At 51.7% G+C, this 26,340-nt stretch overlaps 5 protein-coding genes across 5 annotated transcripts; 4 read left to right on the plus strand and 1 right to left on the minus strand.

The window, feature by feature from the left end:
* Nucleotides 1-194: 194 nt before the first annotated feature.
* EMWEY_00023780 (hypothetical protein, conserved) lies at nt 195-3,976 on the plus strand (the record flags this gene model as incomplete). Its single annotated transcript, XM_013480849.1, has 5 exons — nt 195-485; nt 1,992-2,196; nt 2,344-2,661; nt 3,436-3,515; nt 3,680-3,976. Coding segments are annotated over 5 exons (1,191 nt in total), but the record flags the coding sequence as incomplete, so codon positions are not given.
* A 1,594-nt stretch (nt 3,977-5,570) lies between these two features.
* On the plus strand, nt 5,571-9,238 carry EMWEY_00023790 (hypothetical protein, conserved; the record flags this gene model as incomplete). Its single annotated transcript, XM_013480850.1, has 7 exons — nt 5,571-6,376; nt 6,658-6,911; nt 7,254-7,611; nt 7,924-8,312; nt 8,522-8,633; nt 8,796-8,885; nt 9,109-9,238. The coding sequence occupies 7 exons, from the start codon at nt 5,571-5,573 to the stop codon at nt 9,236-9,238; spliced, it is 2,139 nt and encodes a 712-aa protein (XP_013336304.1).
* Nucleotides 9,239-12,259: 3,021 nt separating this feature from the next.
* Nucleotides 12,260-14,066, plus strand: EMWEY_00023800 (dense granule protein GRA11, putative; the record flags this gene model as incomplete). Its single annotated transcript, XM_013480851.1, has 3 exons — nt 12,260-12,638; nt 12,799-13,153; nt 13,340-14,066. The coding sequence occupies 3 exons, from the start codon at nt 12,260-12,262 to the stop codon at nt 14,064-14,066; spliced, it is 1,461 nt and encodes a 486-aa protein (XP_013336305.1).
* A 1,845-nt stretch (nt 14,067-15,911) lies between these two features.
* EMWEY_00023810 (hypothetical protein, conserved) lies at nt 15,912-17,773 on the plus strand (the record flags this gene model as incomplete). The annotated part of the gene is made up of 3 exons (XM_013480852.1): nt 15,912-16,691; nt 16,814-17,511; nt 17,668-17,773. 3 exons carry the CDS (start codon nt 15,912-15,914, stop codon nt 17,771-17,773), a joined length of 1,584 nt encoding a protein of 527 aa, XP_013336306.1.
* A 351-nt stretch (nt 17,774-18,124) lies between these two features.
* On the minus strand, nt 18,125-25,567 carry EMWEY_00023820 (ImpB/MucB/SamB family domain-containing protein, putative; the record flags this gene model as incomplete). Its single annotated transcript, XM_013480853.1, has 10 exons — nt 18,125-18,148; nt 18,281-18,349; nt 18,522-20,268; nt 20,514-20,703; nt 20,842-21,066; nt 21,278-21,896; nt 22,242-22,513; nt 22,799-22,847; nt 23,070-24,564; nt 24,972-25,567. The coding sequence occupies 10 exons, from the start codon at nt 25,565-25,567 to the stop codon at nt 18,125-18,127; spliced, it is 5,286 nt and encodes a 1,761-aa protein (XP_013336307.1).
* Nucleotides 25,568-26,340: the final 773 nt, after the last annotated feature.

Consider the following 26,340-nt stretch of genomic DNA (forward strand, 5'->3'; position numbering starts at 1 on the left):
TATTTATAATAAATAAATAAATAAATAAATAAATAAATAAATAATAAATAAGCTACTTGTTTATTTAATCATTTACTATATATTAAATAAATAAATAAATAAATAAATAAATAAATAAATAAATAAATAGACAATACAATGCATGCGCATGCATGCATCTTTTCTTCTTACCTCCATGACGGCGCAGCTGACAGAAGGGACAGTCAACTGTAGCAGGAGCAGCAGCAGGAGCAGTAGCAGCAGCAACAGGAGCTGCAGCAGCAGCAGCAGGAGCTGCAGGAGCTGCAGGAGCTGCAGGAGCAGAGGGAGCAGCAGGAGCAGCAGGAACTGCAGGAGCTGCAGGAAATGCAGGTGCAGCAAGAGCAGCAGGAGCTGCAGGTGCTGCAGCAGAGGGAGGAGGAAGAGGAGCAAAAGGAGGGTTAGGAGGAGGAGGAGCAGCAGCAGTAGCAGCAGTAGCAGCAGCAGCAGCAGCAGCAGCAGTAACAGTATGCACGAGCGCAGCAAATGCTGCGTATGTTGTTATGTTCCTCATCATCAGACTTTTTATCTTTTTACCCCCTGAAGGAAAAAAAAGAAAAAAAAAGGAAAAAAAAAGAATAAAAATAAATAAAAAAAAGAATAAAAAAAAGAAAAAAAGAATAAAAAAGGAGACAAAAAGAAATAAAAAGAGACACTAATTCATACTCTTTATTAGGTACTTTATAGCAACAAAATAACACACAATAAAGGGGATACACAAGAAACGAGAAAACCCTAAACCCTAAACCCTAAACCCTAAACCCTAAAAAAAAAGTTGAGGTGTCTGTACACCTCAAATAAATTAGTATAGCCAACAACAGATAGCTCTATGAGTACTCTGCTGCATGCAGATAATCTTTTTCTTATTCTTGTTATATAAAAGAATTAATTAAATAAAAAAGAAGAAGAAGAAGAAAAAAGAAGAAAATAAAAATGATTGCCTGTTGAGGTGTATAGACACCCCAAGAGCAGCAAGGGTCACTCCTTCTCTCTACTCCCCATAGATAAGAGCAGCAGCAACAAGAAAAAAGGAAGAAATAAGGATTAAATATACCTTTTATATATCTAAATTGTCCTTAATATGTATTTATTCTTCTTATTTAAATAAAATAATAAAAAATAAAGAAAAAAATAAGGAAAAAGAAGAAAAAAACCAGGAAATGGTGATGGGACAACACGCCTGCCTACTGGGGTGTATGTACAGCGCAATATATATACATATAACTGCAGCAGCAGCAGCAGCAGCAGCACCAGGAACAATTAATGCATAAATATGCATGCATACAAACAAATAAAACAATCAATTAACCTTTATACCGTCTTCTCTATCTATAGCAGCAGCAGCAGCAGCAACAGCAGCAACAGCAGCAGCAGCAGCATGCTACAGATCTAGAGAGACAAGAGACAACACAGCAACTTCCATAGGATAGAACGAGCTGCTGCTGCTGCTGCTGCTGCTGCAGTTGCTGCTGCTGCTGCTGCTTATAATTTATATCTTTTTTAATAAGGGGTATCTTTTATTTTATTATATTTATTATTATTTTTATTTATATCTCCTATCTATACACCGTAACTATCTAGCTGCCTAGACACCCCAGATATAGGGTACTGGTACTGTGGGGGCCCCCCTATACCCACGAGGGGGCCCCCAAGGCACATATAAATTGTACCCTTGGCTCCTTTTTTTCCTACATTGTTGCTGCTGCTTCATCTATAAATATAAATAATATTTATTTTATTTATATAAAGAAAAATAAACCCATAAAGCTCATCATACACCCCAAACATCGCAGCATCAGCATCAGCAGCAGCAGCAGCAGCAGCAGCGTTGCTCCCTCTCTTTTAGGGTTTAGAGCCACCATGGAGCAAGGGTTTAGGGTTTAGGGTTTACAGACTGTCTGCTTGCATGCATACAAAACAAGCAGCAGCAAACGGACAGCACGCGCTGCGGTGCTGCATACCTGATGTAGCAGCCACCTCAGGAGCAGCAGCAGCAGCACCAGCAGCAGCAGCAGCCCGGCAGCAACTGCAGCAGCAGCAGCAACAGCAGTAATAACAACTACTGCAGCAGCAGCAGCAGCAGTCTTGGCAAGATGAATACAGGCCTCTTTGGCCTCTCAACTGGGCTGCAGCAGCAGCAGCAGCAACAGCAGCAACAGCAGCAAAACGCTGCAGCAGGTGAGGAAGCTTCCCCCCTCTTATTCATATATAATGAATAAATCCCCTTATTCCTCGTCACAACTTAGGGTTTAGGGTTTAAAATTTAGAATATTAGGGTTTAGGGTTTAGGGTTTAGGGTTTAGGGTTTGTTGTGTATGTATATAGCGCAACAAGAGCTGCCTATACACCAGAAGAATTATCTTGTGTCGCTGCAGTCGCGGCTGCAGCGAGTAGAGCAGCTATTGAAGGACGAGACCCCTGCAGCACTAGGCTTTTCTTATGATTTAGATAGCAGCAGCAGCAGCAGCACAAGCTGCAGCAGCAGCAGCAGCAGCAGCAATGCAGGACTTACACGTGCACAGCAGCAAAATATACAAATGGAGCAGCAAGTGCAGCAGCTAGCAGCAGCAAACCCGCAACAAGGACAGGAACTCCTCTCTCGTTGGCAAAGAGCTGCATGCAGGAACCCTGATAGACAAGCAGGTATGATCAAGGGTTTAGGGTTTAGGGTTTATGCTGCATGCAAGCAGCAGCAGTAACAGCAGCAGCAGCAACAGCAGCAGCAGCAGCAACAGGAGTGGTGGTGTTGCTTACAGAATCAGCATCGCACCAAACTTTTGCCGACTTCTACATCTGCTGCTGCTGTTGCTGCTGCTGCTGCTGCTGCTGCAGGTGTAGTAGTCCCTGTTGTGGGGCTGCAGGGTTTAGCAGCAAGGATAGCTGGTGCAGCAGAGAGGACGGAGACAGTTGTCCAAGCAGCAGCAGCAACAGCAAGAGACACAGAGACACTTACTGCTAAATATAAACAAATGAAGGCTGCTGTAAGATAATATCCTGCTGCTGCTGCTGTTGCTGCTGTTGCTGCTGTTGCTGGAGGTGTTGCTGCTGGCATCTGGAGTTCGTGTATTTGCTGCTGGCTTGCTGCTTCCTTGGCAGCTGGTGCTGCTGTTGTTGCTCTTCTGCTGGTGTCAGCATTTGGGGCTGCATGCGTCTGCTGCTGCTGCTGCTGCTGCTGCTGCTGCTTGTGGACAGCTAACAAGGATTAAGAAGAGACACGCGATCTTAGGCCATAACCTTATTAGGACTGTGGGACTTGTCGAGGGTGCGTCCTGCTGCTGCTGCTGCTGCTGCTGCTGCTGCACCTTTTCTGCTGCAGTTGCTGCTGTCCCTGGATATGCTACTGTTGCTGTTGCTGCACTTGTATTTGTGCTGCTGCTGCTGCTTCTGCTGCTGCTGCTGCTGCTGCTGCACCTGCAGGGTTGGCTATGAGCCGCGGCGTCTGTGAGGCAAATCCGCGCTGCGAGGCAGCAAATGAGCAACTCTTGATGCAGATTCAGGTATATCCTTGATGCAGCAGCAGCACCACCAATAGCAGCAGCAGCATCACCAGCATCAGTAGCAGCAGCAGGAGCAGCAGCACTTCTTTTCCCGTTTGACTGATTATTGTTGCTGTTGCTGCTGCTGCTGCTGCTGCTGCTGCTGTTTTTTTTTTCTGCTGCAGGAGGAGTTTCAGTGGGCGGACTGGCAGCAACGTATTGACGGTCTGCGTGTATGGCTAGCGAGTTTGCAGCAGCAGCTACCAGAGAACAGCAGCAGCAGCAGCAGCAGCAGCATCAGCATCAGCAGCAGCAACATCAACAGTGATGAGCAGCAACAGGTTGTTGCTCCTGCCCTGTTACGGCTCCTTACAGTACAAGCAGAGACAGTGCAGCAGCTGCTGCAGTCCCTTGCTAATACAGAGGCCCTTGTCTCCCGCCTGCAGGCATCAGCCTTAGCAGCACGACCAAGAGCAAAATAAAAAATATAGACTAATAGAGGGGAGGGGGGCCCTTGGGGGGCCCCAGGGGCCCCCCGCCAGGGGCCCTCCCCGGATAGTGCTTCCGAAATATAGAGTAGTAACTGGGGGGGCCTGGGGCCCCCCACTGGCTCTTGCTTCAGAAATATAAAGAAAAAGTCGGGGGGCCCCGGGGGCCCCTAGGGGGGGGCCCCCCGAGATTCCGTTGGAGTATTATTGTTGTAGCCTAGGGAGGTGAGGGGCAGACATCTTTTGTTCTTTTGTTTATAAGAGAACATTAAGAAGGAGAATTAAATTACTTTTTCTTTTGTTGCTCCATGCTGCATGCAGAGGATGCCCATACACAGATACGCTTGGGGCTGCTGCTGTGCAAGGGGGCCTTTGTATGCTGTAGGGGGGGCCCCCAACGAGGCCCCACCAGTAGCTAGCTAACTGTATGATCTACAAAGGGGATTAAGACTTAATACTGTTAGAGCAGAGAAGCAGACAAGACACGTTACGGTGTATCCGCTACGCTTCTTGTGCTGCAGCAGCAGCAACAGTATCTATCCTATAAATATTTACTCCCGTTTGCTCTCGTTGCTGCTGCGCTGCAGCAGCAACGAGAGCAACGAGACTAAATGTCTATACCCCTAACTAACACTTTATTCACCTTATACAGCACATACACCTCATGCGCCTTCCTATACACCTGGATATACCTTGTAAACTCTAGACCGTAAACCCTAAACCCTAAACCCTAAGCACTGTTGAGATACCTAATACACCGCACAAGCTTGCTTCTCCTTGTAAGCCTTATAAATATTAACGCGTACTTTACTACCTTATTTACTAAGCAAAAAGGCAAAAAAGTTGCTTCTTTATACGCTGTTACTCTATAAAGGAAAAGAAAACACCAAACTGTTAGCATGCAAGGTCGTCCTGCAGTTCCTTTACTGCGACACACAAACACTAAGAAGGAGGGAAAGAGAGAGAAGAAACAAAAGTATATATAAAGATGTTAAGAAGAAAGGAAAATATGCTCTTATACGCGCAACACACACTGAGGGAAGATAGAGGGGGGCCCCCCTGCTGCTGGGGGCCCCCCGCCACTCATCCAAGGGGCCCCTGTACGTAAGGGTTGCGCTGGGGTTTGTCTGCCTCCTCTTGCTACAGCTGTTAAGGAATTCTTTCTTTTTATTGTTAATGCAATATAAATGCAACAACGGCATGCAACGCATATGAGCTCTCTAGCAAGAGCAGCAGCAGGGGCCCCCCCGGTTGTTGTTGCTGCTGTGGTTATGGCCATCTCTTCTCTTCTGTCTTGCTTTCGCAGCTTCTTACGTCGAGTGTAGTTCTTCTTTATTTGTTGCATTTTACTCTTTTCTTCCTTTTACCCAACTGTGCCCAGTGCTTCCTCCAAATAACGAGAGCTGCAGCGCCACAACAACAGCGACACAGCAGCAGCAGCAGCAGCAGAAGGGTACCTATACAAGACATATAGTCTATTGTTGCAACGCTTAACACCTGGGGGCCCCACGGGGGGTTGGAGTGGCCCTGCCACTCTCAAGACGTAGAAGGGCCCTTTGTCTTCCTTCTTGCTGCTCTTTAGAAGCCCATGGGGAGACGCGGGGCCCTCAAGGGGCTGCGAGGCCCCCGGCAGCTGTTTCGATGTTTCCTTCTTGTTTGCTGCAGCTGCAGCTGTATCCTGTACCCTGCAACAGGAGGGCCGTCAGCAGCAGCAGCTGCCGCTGCTGTTCCTGTTGTTACAGATGTCATAGAGGAGATTTCTACGACAGCGGCAACAGCAGCAGCAGCACGTTCAAATGGTGCAGCAGCAGGTCCAGGAGTTACTGCAGCAATTGCAGCAATTAAAGGGGGATTGGGCCCCACAGAAACCGTACAGATGCCATTAACAGTCGTAGGCACAAGAGTAGCCTTATGGGTACGGGTTGGCGGGCAGCAGCTGCTGCTAGGCTTAGATTCTTGTAAGGAAGGCCTCAGGTTGTTTGCATCCGATACAGCTGCATGCACTTCAGGGAAGCTTACTGCTGCACTGCAGCAGCAGGAGCAGCAGAAGAATAAGCAGAAGCAGCAGCAGCATGAGGCAGCACAGACTGCGGGATCTGCTGAAACACACAGTACATCCGAACAGCAGCAACAGCAGCAACGGCAGCAGCAGAATGATGGGCTCGCAAAGCAGCAGGATGCTCATTCATCGGAGGAGGGGAAGAAGACAGATAATCCTAAGCAGCAAAGGAAGCAGCAGCTCAAGAAGCAGCAGCAGCAGCAGACATGCTACAATCCTGATGCGTCCTCTGCAAGCAGCTGGTGTCTAAATTGGCATGAGATGTGTACGCCTTTCTCCGAGACCCCTTTTAGCTGCCGGCCTTCCTCGCAGCATGACCCCCAATATGCCGCCCGGTAAGGCCTGAAGCTACAGCTTCAGCAGCAGCAGCAGCAGCACCAACAGCAGCGGCAGCAGCAGCAGCACCAACAGCAGCGGCAGCAGCGGCAGCAGCAGGCGGTGCCATGGCTTCACTTTGTATTGCGGTGGTCTGTCCTGACGCTGTTACCACCTTTGTTCTGAGTGTTTGCTGCGCTGCGCCGTCGATTGTACGGATAGCTCGAAGGTGCCATTTATACTGCAGCAGCAGCAGCAGCAGCAGCAGTAGTAGTGGTGGTGTGTGTGTTTGCTGCTGCAGATATAAACAAGTAGTAGATGGTATTTTTGTATCCGAGCTTCGCTTGGAGGGGCACGACACTGTTGAGATGTTGCCACCAGGTTATGAATCTGAAGAGAAATTGAACTTGGGGGGGGCCCCTGGGGGCCCCCAAGATGCTGCTGTACCCTCTTTGTTTGCACTTCGGCTCAGTAGATTTCCTGTGAAATTGGTGTTAGATCGAGACACCGAGTTTGACGCGTACAAGGGGTTAGATGGTGTATGGGGAATAGCAGGTAGGTACACCGTGCAGCTGAGTAGTTGAACACAAAAAAAAAGAAGAAAAAGAAGAAAATAAAAACAAACAAGATAATAATAGAAAAGAAACAATAACAATAAAACAGATTTGGCAATATTTAGGGGAAGATGGCGATTCTCTCCCCCGTTGCAACTCCTTGTGCCTGAGGCACAGCCGTCGGGCCTGGGGGTTTCAGCCTAAACCCTAAACCCTAAACCCCAACTTCTTAGTGCAACACATAGCAGAAAGCGTCGGTTGAATTGGCTGTGATTGCATGCATGAACGTAAGCACGTCCGCCTACGTTGATCTTTTCTGCATGTTCTTGTATGTGTTCGTCAGGACCCGATCTCTGCTGCCGCGAGGCGTCTTTGTGGAACTTGCTGTTGGAGCCTAGTGTAAAGGGAGTGGGGATCGATGTTAACTTGCCCCCTTCAACGGGACATCCGTTACCTGGGCCCCCCATTTCTCAGGAGGGGCCCCAGGGGCCCTTCTCGGGCCGCGATTTGCTGCCTTCAAACATATACTTTTCTAGCAACGCCAGCCGTATTTTCGGGGAAATGTTGTGGGCAGAGCGCATGCAAACTGGGGCTGCTGGAGTTGACGCTTTGATTCATTTTTCTACTTTCGATTGGCGACTCTGTGGGGAACTAATAGGCCATCCCTTATCTAGCGCGTGGGAAGCCGTCGTAGACCTCAGGTGGGGAACTATGAAGATTTTTGCAGCATTTTATCCATATATGAGGGGTGTACTGACACAGCAGCATGCATGCGCTATCCATTAGGACGCAGCATATGCTGCAGTAGTTACGCATCACAAGACCAGCCAACACATAGCAAATCTCGAGAACGGAAACGAATATGCATAGGTTCAGGCATTTTTGCTGCTATTTCATGGGTTTATCGTTTAGGGTTTAGGGTTTAGGGTTTAGGGTTTAGGGTTTGGGATGCGCATGAGTTTGTGCCCCCAAGGAACATGCGGTGTAGCAAATCCTCGACCTTGTGCGTGCAGCTCGGAGTGTATGGTGGTGCCTCCGCCTATGTGGAAGAGCCTGAGAGCGTGGCTGCCTTTGGATACTGAACACGAGCTGTGCAAAGACCCAGACTCGGAAGAAGACAGTATAAATGCTCATGTGTCCCGCCCTGTGACGTTAACAGATGAAGGAGGGAAGCGGGCCTACAGACGCACCTGTCCTTTGTTGCAACGCCAGAACATTCGCCCTCTTCCGTCTCTCTCTTTTACCCTTTCGCAATCTTCCCCTGACGCTCCGCGATTGCAGCTTCCTCTTGAACGCCTCGTTGTTCGTGAACCGGGAGTCGGAGAAGTCCTTTGTGTCGTGCCGCAGCCCTTCTTGTCTATGGGAGCTGACCAGTGGCGGCAGATCCGCCTGGGCACCAGGGGTTTGTTTTTCTTCTCATTTAGCAAAACTATGCGCTAGCAGAGACCTCAGCTAAGCAACAAATGGCATTTCTGGTTGCACCTCCACCCTAGCATTCTCCCCCAAAAGGACTGTGCAGTTTAGGTCCCCCGTAGGCGCCCTCGCCTTCTGCAACTGTAGGGCGCATGATATTTACTTTTGGTCATATGTTATTTGCTTTTGGTTGTGCAGTGCTCTCTGCCTTCAAAGTGGTAATGGACAGGAACAACTGGCGTGTGGGGCTTCAAGAGAAATCCCCAGAACCTAACAACGACTCTGCCTGCGCCGCTCGGGCTGCGTGCATGTCAGTGAAAATAAGCGAACCGCCTCGCCTTTGCGGACGCTTCCACAGAATTAGAAAGGATCGATTTCCTCTATCTGCAGCTGTGTCCCAGACCTGTTGCCATTCCGTTGGGTTTTCAGGAGAGCGTGTCTGTGCAGACGCCTTGTTTTCGTTTGTATGCAGCGGCGAGCAAGTGTACGTTCCTTACACAAACCGATGCGCTGATCCTGATTGCAGTATCAAGATCCTCTTCGAAATGAACCAAGAAACAAAGTAGGCGGTTCATGGGAGCGTCTGCAGGCTGCAGTGACGCGCCTGTTGCAGCAAGCCACTGCAGGATTGTGCTAAAGTGGTTGTCGCCTGCCTTTCACTCTGGTGCTCGTTGATGTAGGTAGTCTTCACAGCAGCAATACACACATACACAAACTAGGAATCATATATTGGAAGCCACGTTGTTCTCAGTCTGTGGGTGTATGCTTGTTTTTGTGTCCCGCAGAGTATGTGAACTGGCATGGTGGGTTCCCGGTGCGGTAGTGACCGCAGTTGCGGCTCTCGTGACTCTCGAGTTGTTTGTTTTGCATCTTCGCCAGAAGGTAGTGGCTGAAGCTTGCTCAGGAAGGCAGTGACAGAGCCGGATTGGCCGAGAAGGGAATGACGCTACTGAAGACGAGCGGTGCCAGAAACACTTTGGTTCATGTTTGGGGCAGTAAATGCAAATTCAGGAAACGCAGCCAAAGTCATCTTAATCATGAGCTTTCACTGGCATAGTGGGAGTCTGAGCTTTTTCAGATGCGCGCTTGTTCAGTGAGCAAAGCAGAGAGGCAGTCTAACCGTAGATTGCTCTTCATTTAGGTCTTGTTGCATTGTAACTTGATGACAGTGAGAAAGAAATCCAGTACGCTGACATTTCGCTTGCAGTGTCTATAAGTTGAAGTATTGCAGAATTAATGTGAGCGTACTGTAAAGTAACCACGCAGCGGAAGGGGAAGCAACTGCCCGTCGTGGCTCTGACCGCAGCTGCTTCATGTTGGCGCTGACCCATCAACACCTTCATGCACGGATATTTCCCAGGCTACTGCTCTCTGGAGCAGCGGCAACTGCCACCTCCTGGCTGTGTCGTTCCTGTACTGGAACGGGCCGCTACGGAGATCCATGACTGTGACAGGATGTTCAAACATCTTTCCTGTGGCAGATCGTCCTACGTAACGCCAACTATAGAAAAATGCAGACCAATGGCTTGCTATGTAGCCGCTAGAGGCCATTTTGACGCTCCGGATTAAAGCCGTAGTTCCAGGCGTTCGCATTTTCAACAATCGAGCTCAAGGGTTACTGCGCCTGCTGCGTGTAGTGTGAAGGTAATTAAGGTCCGGTGATGCTGCAGCTTGAGGGATGCATCGTACATGTGCTCGTGCTCGCCTTGACCTGTTGACGTCGCTGAACAAACGGGAATACACACAGTTTTAGGGTTCGCCCAGGGAGGGTTCTTCTATTTTTCAAGCTAACTTCGACGATCACACTTGCAGTGCTTCCGAGGCTTGTCTGTATGAAGATGAATTCCGTGGTATTAACTCAGTGACTCTCCCTGAAATGCACGAGGTTCTGCAAATGTTTACGCGGTGAGGTGAACACAGCCACCAGTTCATGAACGCACACCGTATTTATCACCCTGTTCCTGCTTCCGCTGCGAATTCTTCTATCTCGTGCACTTCAGTGCACGGTGGTTGCGCAGTGTTCACGTTCATACAAGCGAAGGCCCATTTCATGGTATGTTGAAACATGTAACGAAGACATGTATAAAACACTGCAGAAATGCCTTTTGGAAAAGCAGGCAATTAAATGCTAGTCTTAAAGAAAGCGTTACTTTGGTAACTAGCTGCAATCTGAGTTACGTGCACCGTAAAATGCCGACTATTGTTTCATTCCTGTCCTGTTTTGAGTCACATTGCCATCGCAAGTTGCAGGAGTCCCATAATCGACATGGTTAGATTGCGTGTAGCGACTGCCGAATGATTAATTCTATCACCAACCGCGGTTTTCCCAGCAACTCCCCGTTATCGCTACAACGGTGCAGATGATGTTTTGATTGCCTTGTACTAAAATGGGGAGTGGCAATCCAGCAATCCAACACCAAAATGAGCTTGCATAGAGTGCATGAGGGTGTATTGGCTGCTTTTCGCGTTGCCCTTGAGGAATGCAAGACACGACAACCGTGGTAGCTGCTAATTCGGCGTACTCCCCTGCCTGGCGCATCCGTACCGTGGGAGCCTTCTGCTGAGAGCTGCGGTGTGCATTGAAATGAACGGCTTAAAGAAATGTCCACAAAAATACACCTCGCATGGGCTCCAGTTCCCAGGTTTGCTGAGCACAGCGGCCCCGAACCTGGGACGCGTTAAGGGGAGGCGGCCTCCTGCGAGCTGCAGAGTGTATTGCTGCAACGGGAGCTGCAAGGAAGACCACATTCAAGCACAAGAGATTGGTCGGCTTGCGCTAACAGTATAGACTGCTGCTAAACCTCTACTTGGCTCTCAGTAGCCAGCCTGGGGGCAGGAAGAAGAGCACTTGACACCGTCAGCGGGGCACTGCTGATCTCTCATACACTGGGACGTCAACTATTTAAAATGAGTGTATTCACTCTAAATTATACCGTTATATGGTAAATATATGAGAATATGAGAGACTGCTATGCTGTGCAGAGCAGTTTGGGGTAAGCTGAGTTGGCAGGCGTACTGTGTCAACTCATGGACAGAGTACTGCGGTAACATCACTATCCGCCTATCAACCACAAAAAGTACCGTAACTGTCAGGCATATGAACTAGGGTCATGCACTCCTCTTTCACTGGGGTCAAGCGGTTCAACGAAAAGTTAATACCTGCCTAAGTACCTAGCGACTACTCCAGAAAATTGACAGTTTTCTGCAAGCAGCAGGTGGACCTCCGTAAACGGTAGAGTTCCTTTGTTGCAAGCCAATTAATGCTTGTGGGAAGTAACACCTTGCAAAGCAATTTACAGTTAACCCATGAGAAACTAACGAGCTGCTGGTGAAAAGAAACGCACGAACAGAGCAAGACTATAAACAGAAAACTACCCTGGTCAACGGATGACTAGCGTGTTGAGACAAATGTGAAATTGAGAGGGGCAACCGGTTAAAAAATGGACCGCAATTAAAACTTGAAGAAGAATTAAATGGGAAAAGGGATTTCGAACATTCTTTATTCAAAATTTCAACTGAACGAGAGACGCGTGATGCGATAAGGTCACCACGGGGACACAACGTTTTACCTGTGCCACAGGGGAAGAAAGCACTGGCTAAAACCCATAGCACACAAAAATATGCTACCACAGTCTTGATTTTTTACATGAAATTTTGCATGAAGACGGGGACGTTGTATCGCTAGGTTTCGCTCACCGCGGAGTCGTGGGCTAGGTAAGCATGTGTCCCGATAGGTCGCGCAGCTGCACGACCCCACACAACCCTCCGCGCGATTCCTATTCGCAGCCAGCAGAACAGGAGCGTTGGACTGTCACATGGTTATAAAGTTGGTTTTTTGGAGAAGCGGTGTAATCAAAGACACTTCTTTCCTCTCAAGTGTGCGCAGGTCTCCGTTGTTCCCGTGTACAGCCCAAAGCTCGGTGACGCCCAGTGAAGATGAGGTTGCACACGTCTTTGTTGCTCGTCCTGCCAGGTGTATCCTTAGCGGCAAAAGTTACCTCTCAAAGCTATGAAACGTTTGAAGCCAGCACTGCCTATCAGGATTTGCAGCACGAATCCACTGCTGGGGTGCCAAGCAACGTGGAATCGGATGGTTTCGGCCTTCCACACACAGAAGAGAGTTACGTTGAGAACATCAATGGAGACGAACCGGATCATTCGGACATGAGGAAGAAGCTCAGGAGCAGGGGTCAATGCGACTCGGATTCTACCAACACCTTCTCAGTCCCGGGCGCTAGCGAGGAGCACGTTGCCGAAACCGGGAAGGGAGCTGCAGGCGAGCAGTATATGGCACATGAATACGAACAAGCAGCTGGTAAGGACGCTCAGTCCATGGGCCCTGCAGTTCGTGGTTACCATCCCCTTCCTGTTCCCTACGACCCTACCCGGTGAAGAGTATACCCAACTGCTGGTGCCTCTTACCCATGCCAGTCTGATATGCCTCCGTACCTTGCCACATGATGCATATGATGCAGGTGCCGAAGTCTACGAAGCTTACCAGGTCTCAAAGGGTGCAGCTGGCCGTGAGCTAGGTAAAAAGAAGGTGATATATGCTGCTGAACCTGTAAAGAAGGCACCCGCACCGATCATGATGGCTGCGCCTACCAAGAAGGCTGCTCCCATGATCATTCAAGCTGCCCCCATGATCTTCCCTTCCATACTTGCTGCTGAGGATGAGACTGAAATGGTGTTCGAAGCCGAGAACTTCCAGACTGAGCAGTACGACAGTGCACCTGAGCGCAGCCTGGGGAAGAAGAAGAAGGTTATGTATGTTTCTGAGCCAGTCAAAATGGCATCCCCACCCGTTATGATGGCAGCACCTACCAAGAAGTCCGCTCCCATGGTTGTTGCCCGACGGGGCTGTTTCCGTGGACGAGGATACTAGCAAGTCCGACGCGGCTGGTTCTACCGGGCAGGAGGACATCAACAAGCCCGACGGGGCAGTTTCCGCGGACGTGGACACCAGCAGCTTCGACGTGGCTGGTTTTACCGGGCGAGAGGACACCACTAACTCAGGCGAGGCTGTTTCCACCGGGGTCCTCCTGTAGTTGTTCGGGCTGCCCCGTCAAAGGCGCCTGCACCTTTGGTCGTTGAAGCTGCGCCAACCAAGATGGCCGCCCCTCCTGTGGTGATTGAATCTGCTCCGACAAAGGTGGCGGCAGGAGGACATCTTGTTCGGGCTGCCCCGTCAAAGGCGCCTGCACCTTTGGTCGTTGAAGCTGCGCCAACCAAGATGGCCGCCCCTCCTGTGGTGGTTGAGGCAGCTCCTACTAAGGTCGCCCATGCTCCTGTGGTGATTGAATCTGCTCCTACAAAGGTCGCCCATGCTCCTGTGGTGGTTGAATCTGCTCCTACTAAGGTCGCCCATGCTCCTGTGGTGATTGAATCTGCTCCACCCAAGATGGCTCAACCTCCGATGGTGATTGAATCTGCTCCGACAAAGGTCGCCCATGCTCCTGTGGTGATTGAATCTGCTCCACCCAAGATGGCTCAACCTCCGATGGTGATTGAATCTGCTCCAGCCAAGATGGCTCGCCCTCCTATGGTGATTGAATCTGCTCCGACTAAAATGGCACACCCTCCTGTGGTGATTGAGTCCGCTCCGACCAAGGTCGCCCATGCTCCTGTGGTGATTGAGTCCGCTCCGACCAAGGTCGCCCATGCTCCTGTGATGATTGAGGCTGCCCACACCACGAAGGGGAGGTACCTTAACGCTGAGTTTGTTCATGCTGAGATGCACTAGCTGAATGATTATTCTCCATCCACTCAATGTTCAGGAGGGCCCCGCCAGGTTCAGGTTAGTAGCCTAGTCCCAGTATAAAGAACGCTTATCCTCACAAAGCCTATGACTGCTTGCTGCTATTCTGGAAGCGCAGTGCAGGGAGCATTAACGCTCTCCTATAGCTGGTGAATTATGTGCTGCCAAATCGGTAGCAGAGGAGGCTGCGCCTCCTGCAGGTTGTACTAAGAGCGCTTTATGACTATCGGGAGCTCAAATGCGGCTCAGCATGCCGGAACGTGGGCATTTTGGTACACGGAGGTATCACCTCGAGCGAATGGGCGGGGGTCTTTCCGCAAACAAGCGTTCCACCAAAACCTAAGGTGGAAAACTGTTCAGTTGCATTTAATTACGCTTTTGTAAATACCGTAACTGTCGGAGCCCTATGCATGAACTTAGCCTGCCGGCCGGCTGCTGTGCTGCAGCTCAGCGCCCGAATACTAGTGGAGTTCAGCCACAAAAGCGTGTAGTAGTTTGCCACTTAGCAGGCTGCAGAAAGCACCCTACCAAACCGGACGCACACCCGCCAGTGCAACTGGTGCTTCAACTGAAGATGAGGACTATATAGCACCAAAAGCAAATGCAAGTGACCACCTGAATGGGCAGGAAAAGCCTTCAAGCATTTCGTTCACTCTAAACTGTCGTGGAAGGAAGCGTTCTACTCAGGATCCGAGACTCAGCTGAGATGTCAATTGAAGGAGATAGGTATCTGAAAGTTACGGTAGCCACCGCACACAGGCTCGCCGCTTAACTCAGTGTTAAGCAAACTAGTGCACGGCAAACCCTGACCCTAACTTCGCAGGGTCACTCCCGTCACTAACACTCACTTAGAGGTTGCCTCTCACTTTCCAAAGTGGTAGATACTTCTTTTAAGCTGTATACCCATTTCTGTAGCCACAAATAATCCTACTGAGAAACGCGCAAGCGTCGAGCAGAAACTGTTGTGAACGAGGAGGTCAACAGCCTTAACAGCTCCAGCAGGTGCAAGGAGGAAATCCTATTAGTACATTGGTGAGTACAATTACCTGCGTTTGCTGGCGGACGAGGAGGAAGGGAGTGCCTGTCAGCCTCCATAATGGACCGAACCTGAGTCTGCCCTAGTCTGTCCTTTTGAAGCGAGACACAGTATCGCTTCCATGAGCACTTGTTACTATTTTAAATGAAAGATAGTAAGGTGGACGCAGCATTAAGTTCCTGAAAATCCTGGTCAGGCATGTGAAACTTGTATTTAGGCGGTGCTTCAGCAAGGGATTCATGAGCTTGCGCTCGTCTGGATTTCATTTGTCTGAAAACCATGAGTCACTGTCTTGATGTCTTGAAGCAGTTACAGACAGTCACATATCTGGTGTGACTCAAAGAAACGGTGCGTAGTTGAGGAAATTAGCCTTTCTTTGAATATTCAGGTGAATTGTGCAGGTGCCATCTGTTGCATCGGCCCGAAATCAGTAAGGGGCGAGACAACCAAATGGCCACCTGCGTATGTTGAAGCATTCCATCATCGGTTTCGGCATTTTGTTTTGGGTTTTTTTGGCCCTATGAATTCAGAATCTTCAGTTGCGAGGCCGTCTTGATCGCGATCTCCTGACTCGAGCACCATTGACACTGGGGGCTGTGGGGGGAAAGGGATGCACTGACCTTCTTCAAATTGGGAAAAATTCTCCTTTCTTCTAATTTCCCAAGCTATAATTTTCAACAGGGTGCCAATTTCACTGGCCCAACATGCAGAAAACTCCCACTTGATCCTTTGCCGCCTTCATGGGCCGACTCCCTGCTGGAATGCTGGCTTTTGCACCAGCTACACGCGCGGAAATGCTTGGGTCTCCGCGAGTTGAAATATGCGGGAGCATGCGGAACCATTGCCGTCCCCATAGGAGGTTTGTGGGCGTGTGTCCCTACGCTGGCCTCAGCAGACACGCACCGTCTTCTCCTTTCCCTGCGTGCTACTACCTACGACAGCAACGATGCCTCCACCACGATCCTTGTGTCACTTCTTCAGCTCTGCATAGAAGTCTCAGGGCAAATTCATTAGATCCCCCTACAGATAGCAAAGTTGTTGGCGCCCTAGCGCCAACATGCCGCCCCCGGGCTGAGTGGCCTGCAAACATCCTGGAAAGGGTTCGCCGGGAGCTGTCAGCAGGTCACAGTTCGCCCAAGTCTTCCTTGCAAGATCGGTGGGCGAGCCCTCTCTATGATCGCACCAGCTTCATTTCGTGGTGTGAGATGCAGCAGCAGCTGCAGAAAAACAACCCACGAGCGTTTTTGCGCCGACTGATGCGAGCTATTTCCCACCCTTTTTCAGGCGCAGAAGTTGATGTGGGCGCTTCTTTTGGGGCGCTCGACGGGACCCCTCAGGGTACAGATTGTTCTCCAGTTGTGTACAAACGCTATATTGACGGGATGACCGCAGCGCATCACTACCCGTCGCGCCTGCTTCCCCCCCACGAGGCGGCTAAGCTCCCTCCTCTTTTTTTCGTTACACCGTTTGGCCTTCACGAAGACCCAAGCCCATCCGCAGAGACGCAGGATATTAGGCTTAGGGAAAGGGTGTTCCGCCCTAGCAGCCCCGGGGCAATTCTGCCAAAGACATCGGTGGGTTATCAGCAGTTTCTTTCTTTTGTGTCTTCGTTGCAACCTTTTCGTGGTGTTTATACCTATTTGGGCCTCTAAGGGGATTCCCGTTGATCCATGTGTTGGAGCCTGCATGCGCGCAGCTGGTGGAGCGCCTATATGGACGCGTCTCGCTTCTGTTTCTGTTCGATGTGGGAGGGCAGCATTCTCAGTTAGCCGATGTTGCTACTTGGGTTCGCCGCCTGGAGAGCCACAGCTCGTTCATATCTTCTGTATATGGCCCTGTTTTCGCCTCTCCCACTGCTGCTACCTCTGCTGCTGCTGTTGCTACTGGGTCGCTGCCGCCGGGGCTGTTGCAGCAGCCGTGCCCCGGCCTTGGCTGGCGCGCAGACGGGACAGGTCCTGAGCTGGCGAGCCTGCAATTCATTTGCGTCGATCATGCGCCCTTCTGGCTTCGTTCTCTAGCCATTCGAAGCATGCAGTCTCTGACCCCTTCCTTCCGTTCGCTGTTGCCCTTTCACTCATTTCCGCAGCGCTTGCGCAGGGCAGCACGCATACAGGAGGGGCCGCGTGAAGTCCCCCAGGATTCCCGCGAAGCTGCGTTGCGTCTTCTGGCTGAGGAGTATGAACACCTTTGCTCTTTGATCCGCAGCCGTGCCGCAGGGAGCTGTCTTTTTGGCTCTTTCATGGGCTACAGCGGGCGCTGGGGGGCGGAAGAGGTGGAAACCTTCAAGCGAAGAGAAAGAGCGAAGTTCGTCTCCGTGCTGCTGGTAGACAAAGCCGCCAGAGTTCGCTGGCACGCTACCGGCAGCCCCACGGAAGAAGCGGTGATGCTGCTCCTGTGAGCAAGCCTCACGAGAGAAAAGAAATGAAGCACAAGCAGAACACGCACCTATATTTGCAGGCCAAATGCTATTCCTAAAGCCCTAGACCACTTGTGGCTCCGATTGCTCGGCATACTCCTCTTCTTTTTCTGATTATGTTGTGTGTCGCTCAGCTCAGGCCTCAAGGCCCTTCTTGCCGAGGACACAAATGCTACCGCTTGCATTCCCCGAGTCCACGTGTGCAGCCGCAGCAGTAGGAGCTACTGCAGCTACGCGTGAATACTAGCGCCGCAAACGGTGCAGTCCTTAGTTTGCAGCAGCATCAACGAGAAAAAAGGGCCATGTGCGGCCACCTTCCCTCCCGTGATGTCAGACTTCAGTGTTCAGTATGCATGCGAACGGAACGCAAATAAAAAAAATCTGTACGGAGAAAGCCATAAAAGCAAACGATTGTAGCCACAGCTTTTGCTGCTGCTACTGTTGCATTGGTGCCGTGGTCTGCAGGGGTCTGTTCTAGTAGGATTCTACTATAGCAGAAGCTGCAGCGGGAGTTGCCGCTATATTACGTCTCCGTCTGTGCAAAGGGTTCCAGCCTGCAGGGTTCATGACAGCGGCGGTCCAAGCCCTGCATTACAGCAGCTGCACCACCAGCCGCTGCAGATTCCAAAGATGCCCTAATACAGCATAAGTACTTCACAGTTAAAAGGGGGGAAAACGTGCTATAGGGAGCCTTCATGTTCGTTGTGTAAAATGCCTGTGGTGATGGGGGCAAATGGGATGCCATACGGTGGAGTCTTCAACAACATAAGAAGGCGTCTTGTGCACGGTGGAGGAGAAGAGGCCAAAGCAGGCGACCTGCTGAGCAAACCAACAGACGTAGAAGCAGCAGCGTGAGCCTAGATGAACAGTCTTCGCCGGTGGCTTCTTTCCTCACGTCAGCAGGAACAGCAGCAACGGTTGCTGCTGCCCCAGCTGCTACGGCAGTGCGTGCCCCAGGATTTTGCAGCAGTCTCAGCAGGGCCCTCACGAGGAGCTGCCGCTCCTCGTGAGCACCGACAGCCACCAGATTCCCAATGACAGCTGTCAAGACCCCTCCAAATCCTTCCAGAGCAGCAGCGACACACTCCCAATATGCTGCCTCGGAAACAGCTGCTGCTTCTTCTGACGGCGGCTTCTCGACGGGGTCCTCGGGCTGTTCTACAGGATCACTGAGTTTTGACGAAGGTACTTGTGCTTGGCCAGAGGCTGCTGCAGCATGAATCTCGTGAGGGGCAGCAGAACCTGTTGCTGCTGGGGCATCAACGTGCTCGATGCTGTATGAAGAAGCGTCACGATCTGTAGGACGCCTCTCAGAAATGCCTTTATTGACAGTAGAGACGCTGGGGGTACCCGTTGCAGCAGCACCAGGCGGCTGTGCTTGGTGAATGCATGCAAGGGGGGAAACAGTGCCGTTATCTGCAGCAGCAGCAGCAATCCGGCTAGAAACTGCAGCGACAACGTGGGCAGACTTGCCCTCAAGGCTCGCTGCGTTGGCTCCCGTCGCAGCAGCGTGAAGTAACAAAAGCTGCATCACAGGCTGAGCTGCAGCAGGTATGCGGACAGAGAGCGGTAGGCGATGTGGGGCACCGCAGAGGGGAAAGATATGCAACAAGCACTGCTTGATGCACTTCTCCGGATCGCAGCAACAGCCGTTACTGCCAGCAGCGCCGCAGCAACAGTCCCCGCGTTCCTGCTGCTGCAGCTGGGAAGGGAGCTGAGATGACATCTCGCTGCTACTACTGTCTATATTTTGCGTCAGTAAAGATATAACATTCGGTAGAGAACTACCAGCAGCAGCAACAGTAACTGGAGCAGCAGCATAAAGCAGACGACCCCTTGCAGCAGTGGTGGTGCTGCACTGCTGCTGCGGCTCCTTCAGAAGGGTCTGAGGGGATCGGGCACCTCCTGGCAAGAACTCCTCCAGGCTCCGCTGAGTCGTCATAGGGGACTTTCCGCAATCTGCAGCACCAGCAGTTAATCCTGCTGCTGAACGTTTCCTCTTTTTATTGCTGTGTGAACCCTTAATGCTGTTTCCGTTATCCGTTGTCTGCATGCGTTGAACTCTGTCTACCAATGGGGTTCTCAAGAGAGGAGTTGAGGCCTGACTCTCAGGGGTACGAACACTCCTCAGCTGCTGTAGCTGCCCCGTGAGCACCGGCGAGCTTCCGTCTCGAGTTTGGATACGTCTCTCCGGAGTTTCCAGCTCTGAAGTTCCCAGCAACCGGTGGCAGTCATGCAAACTATCCACAGCAGCGGAGGCAGCAGCAGCAGCGGTGGCGCTGCCCCTAATTCGGCCTGGTGCCACCCTTACTGGCGTGCGTGCCTCTTTGGCGCTGCTGGAGCTGTCACTGTTGTCGCTCGTAGTAATAAAGCAGCAGTCCACGGGTGAGTAAGATGCTTTGAGTGGGGTTCCTAGACCGACTATCTCCTGTTGCATGTCTTGCTCCTGCTGCTGCTCTTGCTCCACCGGCTGGTGCTGCTGTGGTCGTTCTAACGGCGACCCATCCTGGGCCTCCTCCACTTGATTTACTACTACACAGCACGGCTCAAGAGTGTCGGTGCAGCTTTTGTTGCTGTTGCTAGCGCCTCTGCTGGTGCTGCTCTTTTTGAAAGCAACTCCCAACAGGCTGCGCTGAAGATGCTCCTGTTGCCGCCGCAGCGCCTCTTCCTGCTGCTCTGTCCGCAGCTGCTGGAGCACCAGCGTGATGCCGCGGTAGTCTTCCAGTGGGCATACGCTGCAAGGAATAGAGCAGCATCAGTTTCAGGTAGCAGTGAGAGCCAATCTTTGAAAAGGAGCACACGACCGACAAGTACGACGCTCTTCGCACACCGCACGGATGGAAAAGACGGCTACTCTGAGGTATCTATAGCAGGAGTAGCAAGCACCGGCAGCAACAGCAGCAGCAAGCGACAGCAGTACCAACACCAGGAACATCAGCAGCAAAGGGGTCACAGCGGAGAAGGAACAAAAGAAGCGCACCCGCTGAGACTCTCTTTCCACAGCGCCTGAAGCTCCTCGTACAAGTCTCCCGACGACTGCACCCCAAACACTGCATTCCTACTTTTGCTGCTGCTGCTGCTGCCGTTGGTTCTGCTGCTTCCAACGACACGGGAGCCCCTCGCCGAGTCACAAACGCCGCACCCCAGAAATTTGGTGGTCTGGATGGGGGCTGCTGGATGTCGGTACAACAGCTGCAGCAGCAACAACAGCAGCAAGGGCCGCAATATTTAGTCTAAACTCTGAAGGTGCGCATGCAACAAAATTCTTCACTTTGCGTTAATTCGTCGGTTAAGGATTTAATGTATACTGCATGCCTTTGCCGAGATCTTGGCAGTGTAAAGACGGTTGGATTTGAGTCTCTTCTCTCCTTCTTCTGCGATTTGTTTGAGGAGACAAAGGAGATCGGAATACTGCTGAAGGCGAATACCCCAATTAACAGATATACTCAGAGAGCCCTTGGGTGGCATGTTGCTGGTTGCTCCAGCTGCAGCAGGCGCAGCCGCAGCTGCTGCTGAGCCTGCGGCTGCTTGTCCTGCAGTAGGAGCACCAGCGAGCGGAGAGGGAAGAGGGCGCACGTCTACCCCGTGGCAGAGCCACCACAGTTGGGCCCCCCTCTTGCGGCCTGCAAACAAACAGCAGCAGCTGAGTGGCAGTTTGTCAACAGGCTCTTCCCCTTAACCTTCAGGTTGTCGGCGTCTGCTGCATCTGCTGCTTGTCGCCTGGAACTGAAAGTGGATACACACCCAGGGCAGCCTGCAGCAACTGGAGCGACTCTTCGCCCTTTATCTGAACGTCCCAGCATGTTTTGGGTGCTGCTGTTCCAGACGCAGCAGCAGCAACTTTAGACGCCACCGCAGGACCCACTCCGGGAATCGCGCGCAGCCGTAGTGGCCCCACAAAAGCTGCTGCATTTGCTGCTCCACCCCTCACCACACACACTCCATCCCGCTGCACTACCGCTGTTGCTGCTGCTGCTGCTGCTGTTTTGTGCTTCTTTGGAGGTGTGGCCGCAGAAGCGTCAGCTGAAGGCTTTGCTGCTGCAGTTGCAAGTTTGGCCAAAAGGCAGTTGCTGCCAGCCCCCACGGAAACCGTGCAGCCAGTCATTTGTGTTATCGCCTCCCTCAACGCCACGCACACATCGGCAACTGCCGCTGCCTCATCTGCCTTCATGCTACTGCTATTATTGGTGCATCTGCCAGTTCCACTGCTACTGGTGGTGGTGGTGTTGCTAATATTGTGGCTGTGGATCGTCTGGGACAAATTGCCATTGCTGCTACTGCTGCCGCCGCTGCAGCTGCAGGGCCCTGCAGAAAAGCCCTCCTGTGTCTGTTGCAGCAGCGGGAAACAAATCTGGATGAACGTCTGCAGCGCAGACAAACACAATATTCACGCTTGTACAGATTACCCTCTTCTGCAGCTGATGCCTACGATGCCTACTTTTCTACTGCTGGAGATACTGCTGCTGCTTCCATGCTGTGATACAAGCCCTCAATCATTTCAAACAGTCTTCACTCCTGGCTGATCCGCGGCTGTGGATCCCTAGGCATCAATCCACACCCATCTGAGTTCACGGGAGTTAATGATTTGGGGTTCGTTTTATAACGGTTTACAAAGGCTTTGTTGCGGGTGAGAAAGTTTACAAGGGTTTACAATGGTTCCGGCAGTTAAACAAGGGTTATTGTGTCCATGCGTCGTTGTTTGGGTTACCTCATCACATGAGATGGGCGCCAGTCTGCGTGAGAGAGAGAGGGCGGCTTTAAAGAGGCCTGCACTAGCAGCTTCGATTCCAGCGAAGTCGTACGGCAGCAGCAACAACTCAGGACACAGATGCAAGGCAGAGCGCAGCCACATCCCCTTGCAGACACCCCGGGCACGCGCCACGTAGTTGCAGCTAGCAATCTCGGAAGTGCCGCCTCCAGCAGGCGCTGCCGCGGATGATGCTGTGCCGCCCGCTTTTGCTGTTACAGGTGTACCTGCTGCTGCAAATGAACGGAAACACCCCACAAACACACTTCCAAGCCCACAAGCATCACCATCGCCCCCTAAAAGTGAAACGCGTGAAGCGCAAACAACGGGAACCCTTAGCCAGGCGACTGAAGAACCACGTACCACTCCTGCTACTGCTGCTGCAAGGACCCTACCCCGCGAGTGATGGCAGCAGCAGCAATGACAGCTGAAGCAGCAGCAGCAGGCCCCACGCCCCCACTCACGGACAGAAACCTCAGCATCCCCTGAATCTCCTCAAGACTGCTGTGACAACTTACAAGGAGAGACTGTTGAACATTGGGCCCCCCGAGAGTGGCAAACTGCAACCTGCAACAAAAGCAACAGAACCAGCCACAGCAGCAGCAAGAGCATAAGCATGAATGGCAGCTGCCAGCTTTTTCGTGTTGTTGGAATGAGAAGTTTTGCTGCAGTGTCTGCGCAGTTCAAAAGACGCGCTTTTCGTCGCCAAGCATCGCAGCAGAAACAACAGCAACAACAGCAACAACATGAGCAAAAGGAGCTACGTGAGTTGTGGACACGGGACTGCACCGGCTTGTCTTTTAAGTGCGGGTGTTTGAGGAGAGCCACAGAGACGAAGAAGGCATCAAAGTCAACGTGCACAATCCAGCGCCCTGCTGCTGTTGCAGAGACTGCTGTCGTTCCCGGAAGTGGTGTTGCTGCTGCCGCTGGTGCTTCTGCTTCCGCCGAATTGGAATGCTGCACGAACAAAGGAGAATGAGCAGCAGCAGCAGCAGCAGCAGCAGCCACGTCACTCTCATTAGGCAGCGTTAAGCTAAGCGGCAGCAACAAGGGCAGCAGTGAATTGCTCGTGACAGACGCATCCTTCCACGGAAGCGCAACCTGCTGCCAGCTGCTGCTGCTACTGCTGCTGCTGAGGAGACGGGTTAGCATTGCAGCACAGCGGCTTTGCCAAACTCCAATAAAGTGGAGCCGAGAATGTTCGAAAAAAGAAGACACAAAATCAGGCTGTCGGCAGTCCACTACGCCCCTCCTCCTTCCTGCTACTGGAAGGCCTGCTGTGGCCCCCGCCACTGCTCCTCCCTTGCCTGCTGGTGTTCCTGGTGCTCCTGCTGCTGTTATTCCTCTTCCCAATGCTGTTGCTGTTGCCCCTCCTCCAGCCTGTGCTCTTTGCACGTGTCCTGCATGCTGGGAGGCATCAAATGCTGTTGCTGCCGATGTGATACTGACGGCGAATTCTTTTGGTTTCGTTATTGCTGCGGTTGTGTCTTCAGCTGCTACCGAACGGCTACTCACAAGAGAAGCAGTAGACTCTAGTGTGAGTCCTTCTTTACTTCCAGCAATGGCAGCTAAAATATTCCCCGCGGCTCCCTCATATGCTGCTGCTGGAGGACCATTCTCTGCTGCAGAGGCATCAACTGCTGCTTTTGCTGCTGTTGCTTCTACCGGAGGCGCCGCAGCTTTGCACTGGCTGCTCGTGTCTGAGGAAACCTGTTGTTCTTTTTCCTGTTGCTGGTGCTCTTGATGCTGTTGTTGTACCTGCTGCGGCAGTTGTTCGCTGCTGCAGCAAAACTCAGATATAATTCCATTTTCCTGAATAGCATGAGCAGGAGGCGAACACAATCTCGCAGCGGCAGAAGCAGCAGGCGCTGCAGCGGCAGCGGATGCTGCAGCAGCAGTGGGTGCCGCAGCAGCATTTGGATCTGCTGCAGCATTGGGTTCTCGAGATCCTGCTTTCTGCCTTTCTCTGTTTCGTGAATGCGTGGAGACGTTCTCTTGAGCATTTCGTGGCTCTTGCCAGGGTGACGGGGCCCCCGTTGTGGGACTGGGGGCCCCCTGTTGCGGGTGTGGAAGCCCGCCTGCTGCTGGACTCGGGGCCCCCTGCTGGAAATGTGTGAGCGCCCCTGCTCCTGGGGGTAACAAGCGCCGCAGCAGCGGCTGACAGTTGAGCTGCAGACCTTTTGGTCTAAAAAGAGTAGGAGAGAGAAGTCGCCCCGATTCAATTGAAGAGAAGACCCAGCCACATCTCACCACTACATAACTCCGTGCAGTGCCCCCTCTATCTCTGCAGCAGTGCCAACCAGCAGCAGGAGCAGCAACAGCAACAGCAGCAAAACCGAAGGGAAGACCACAGATTTATACCGAGCTGTAGTATAGTGAGGCAAGTTTAATGCACATGCAAATTAAGAAGGTGCATCAGCAAATGAAGCTGTATGCAACAGGAGCAAACCCATCTACAGCACAAGCAACAGCAACAACATGACAGCATCAAGAGGAGCAGCGGAAGGAACAGCAGCAACGGCAGCGAAAGGAGAGGGCGCATCAGAACCAGCTAGCAATAGGAGCAGCACTAAGAGGAGCAGAAGCCGCAGGACGAGCATCGAAGACAGCGGTATCACAACCAGCGTCAGCAGCATCCGAGCAGAATCCCGAGCAGCAGCAGCACCCCTAGTGAGGAATCGTTAAGAATACCTGAGCTTTTTCCACTTTTGGTTTCCTAGTGCAATATTATCAACTAAAATGTGTGTCACTCCCTTTCCCATAGTAAGCGATATCTGTCCTCCATGAGCCACCAAAACCCTCTTCAGCTGTACAGCCTCAATCACCGCCTCACGTACACCAGAACCTCTAACAGAAGCAATAGTGGGTCCTCCACAGGCTCCATCAGGGGGTCCTCTAGAAGGAAGGACACCCGATACGCCTCCACCGGGGTCCCCAAGGGGGGCCCCTTCGGGCCCCCCCAAACTCGGCGCCCCGTTGCAGTACCCGGTAGAGATCAATTCAGCGCATTCGAGGCGCTGCAGACCATCAATGTAAAATGTGAGAGATTTAAAAAGAGATGAAGGACGTTCTATGTACTTATTCCACCAAGAAGCCTCCCTGCTGTCATTGCTGCTGCTGCTGGAACTGCTGCTGCTGCTGGAACTGCTGCTGCTGCTGGAACTGCTGCTGCTGGTGGTTTCGCGCGCACGCTCGGAGGCGAGGGAGCGTTGCAGCTGTTCGTTGACTTTGTGAGTCTTTGCCTGGATGTAATCCCCCCAGCCGCTCCAATTTCCGCCCCCAAACATCTGCTGCTCCTGCTTCAGCAACAGGTGCAGCTGCCAGAAGCAGCTCGCAATTGGGCTGTCGGCACCAGCTGCAACTGGAACTGGTGGAAGCAGCTCCTGCAGCTGCAGCTGCTGATAGTGTGAACAAGCCCGCTAGGAGCACGAGGCCGTCTTGTTTCCCCGTTGCACAGAAAGCACTCCGGTGCTAGCGGTAAGCTGCCGAAGTTAGGTAACAGCTGATAAAGAGTCAGCGATAACACAATGATCCCTTTGCGGTGTATGTTCACCAACGTGGCACAGGCGCTGGCGGCGCAGCAGGTCTTGAGCAGAGTCTGCTTGTTGCCGCGTTGCTACTGGCTCTGTTTTGGGTATTTTGACCGTATAAGGTTATTAAACAACTTCTGAATTAAAACATAAACTAAATAATTACGTGGTTTCTAGATCAAGAGGGGGCCCCATGGTGGCTGCTACGTCTGGCCGCTGTCTGGTGGAGAGGGGCCCAGGACTACCGACGGAGCAAGGATGTGCCTCTTCTTCCGACTTTAAACGAATGGTTTAATTGACAGTTTGTGGTTTTATTTCGGCTCTTTCTGAATTTGATGCATTATCTGCTTTTATAAGATCCTCTGGGGCTCCTACTACGACGGAGTGGGGGGGCCCAACGCCCCATGCCCCTTTCTTGAGTGTCTTCTATTGCTGCAGAAGCGACAAGGAAAGCCCTAGTAGCAGTATAATACAGAATAAAGTGGTGGAATATCCAGCAGCTTCTTTTGGAGCAGCGGAAACTGCATCGA

The sequence above is a fragment of the Eimeria maxima genome, genomic scaffold (assembly GCF_000499605.1).
Source record: "Eimeria maxima Weybridge genomic scaffold, Emw_scaff241, whole genome shotgun sequence".
In the NCBI taxonomy this organism is placed as follows: domain Eukaryota; phylum Apicomplexa; class Conoidasida; order Eucoccidiorida; family Eimeriidae; genus Eimeria; species Eimeria maxima.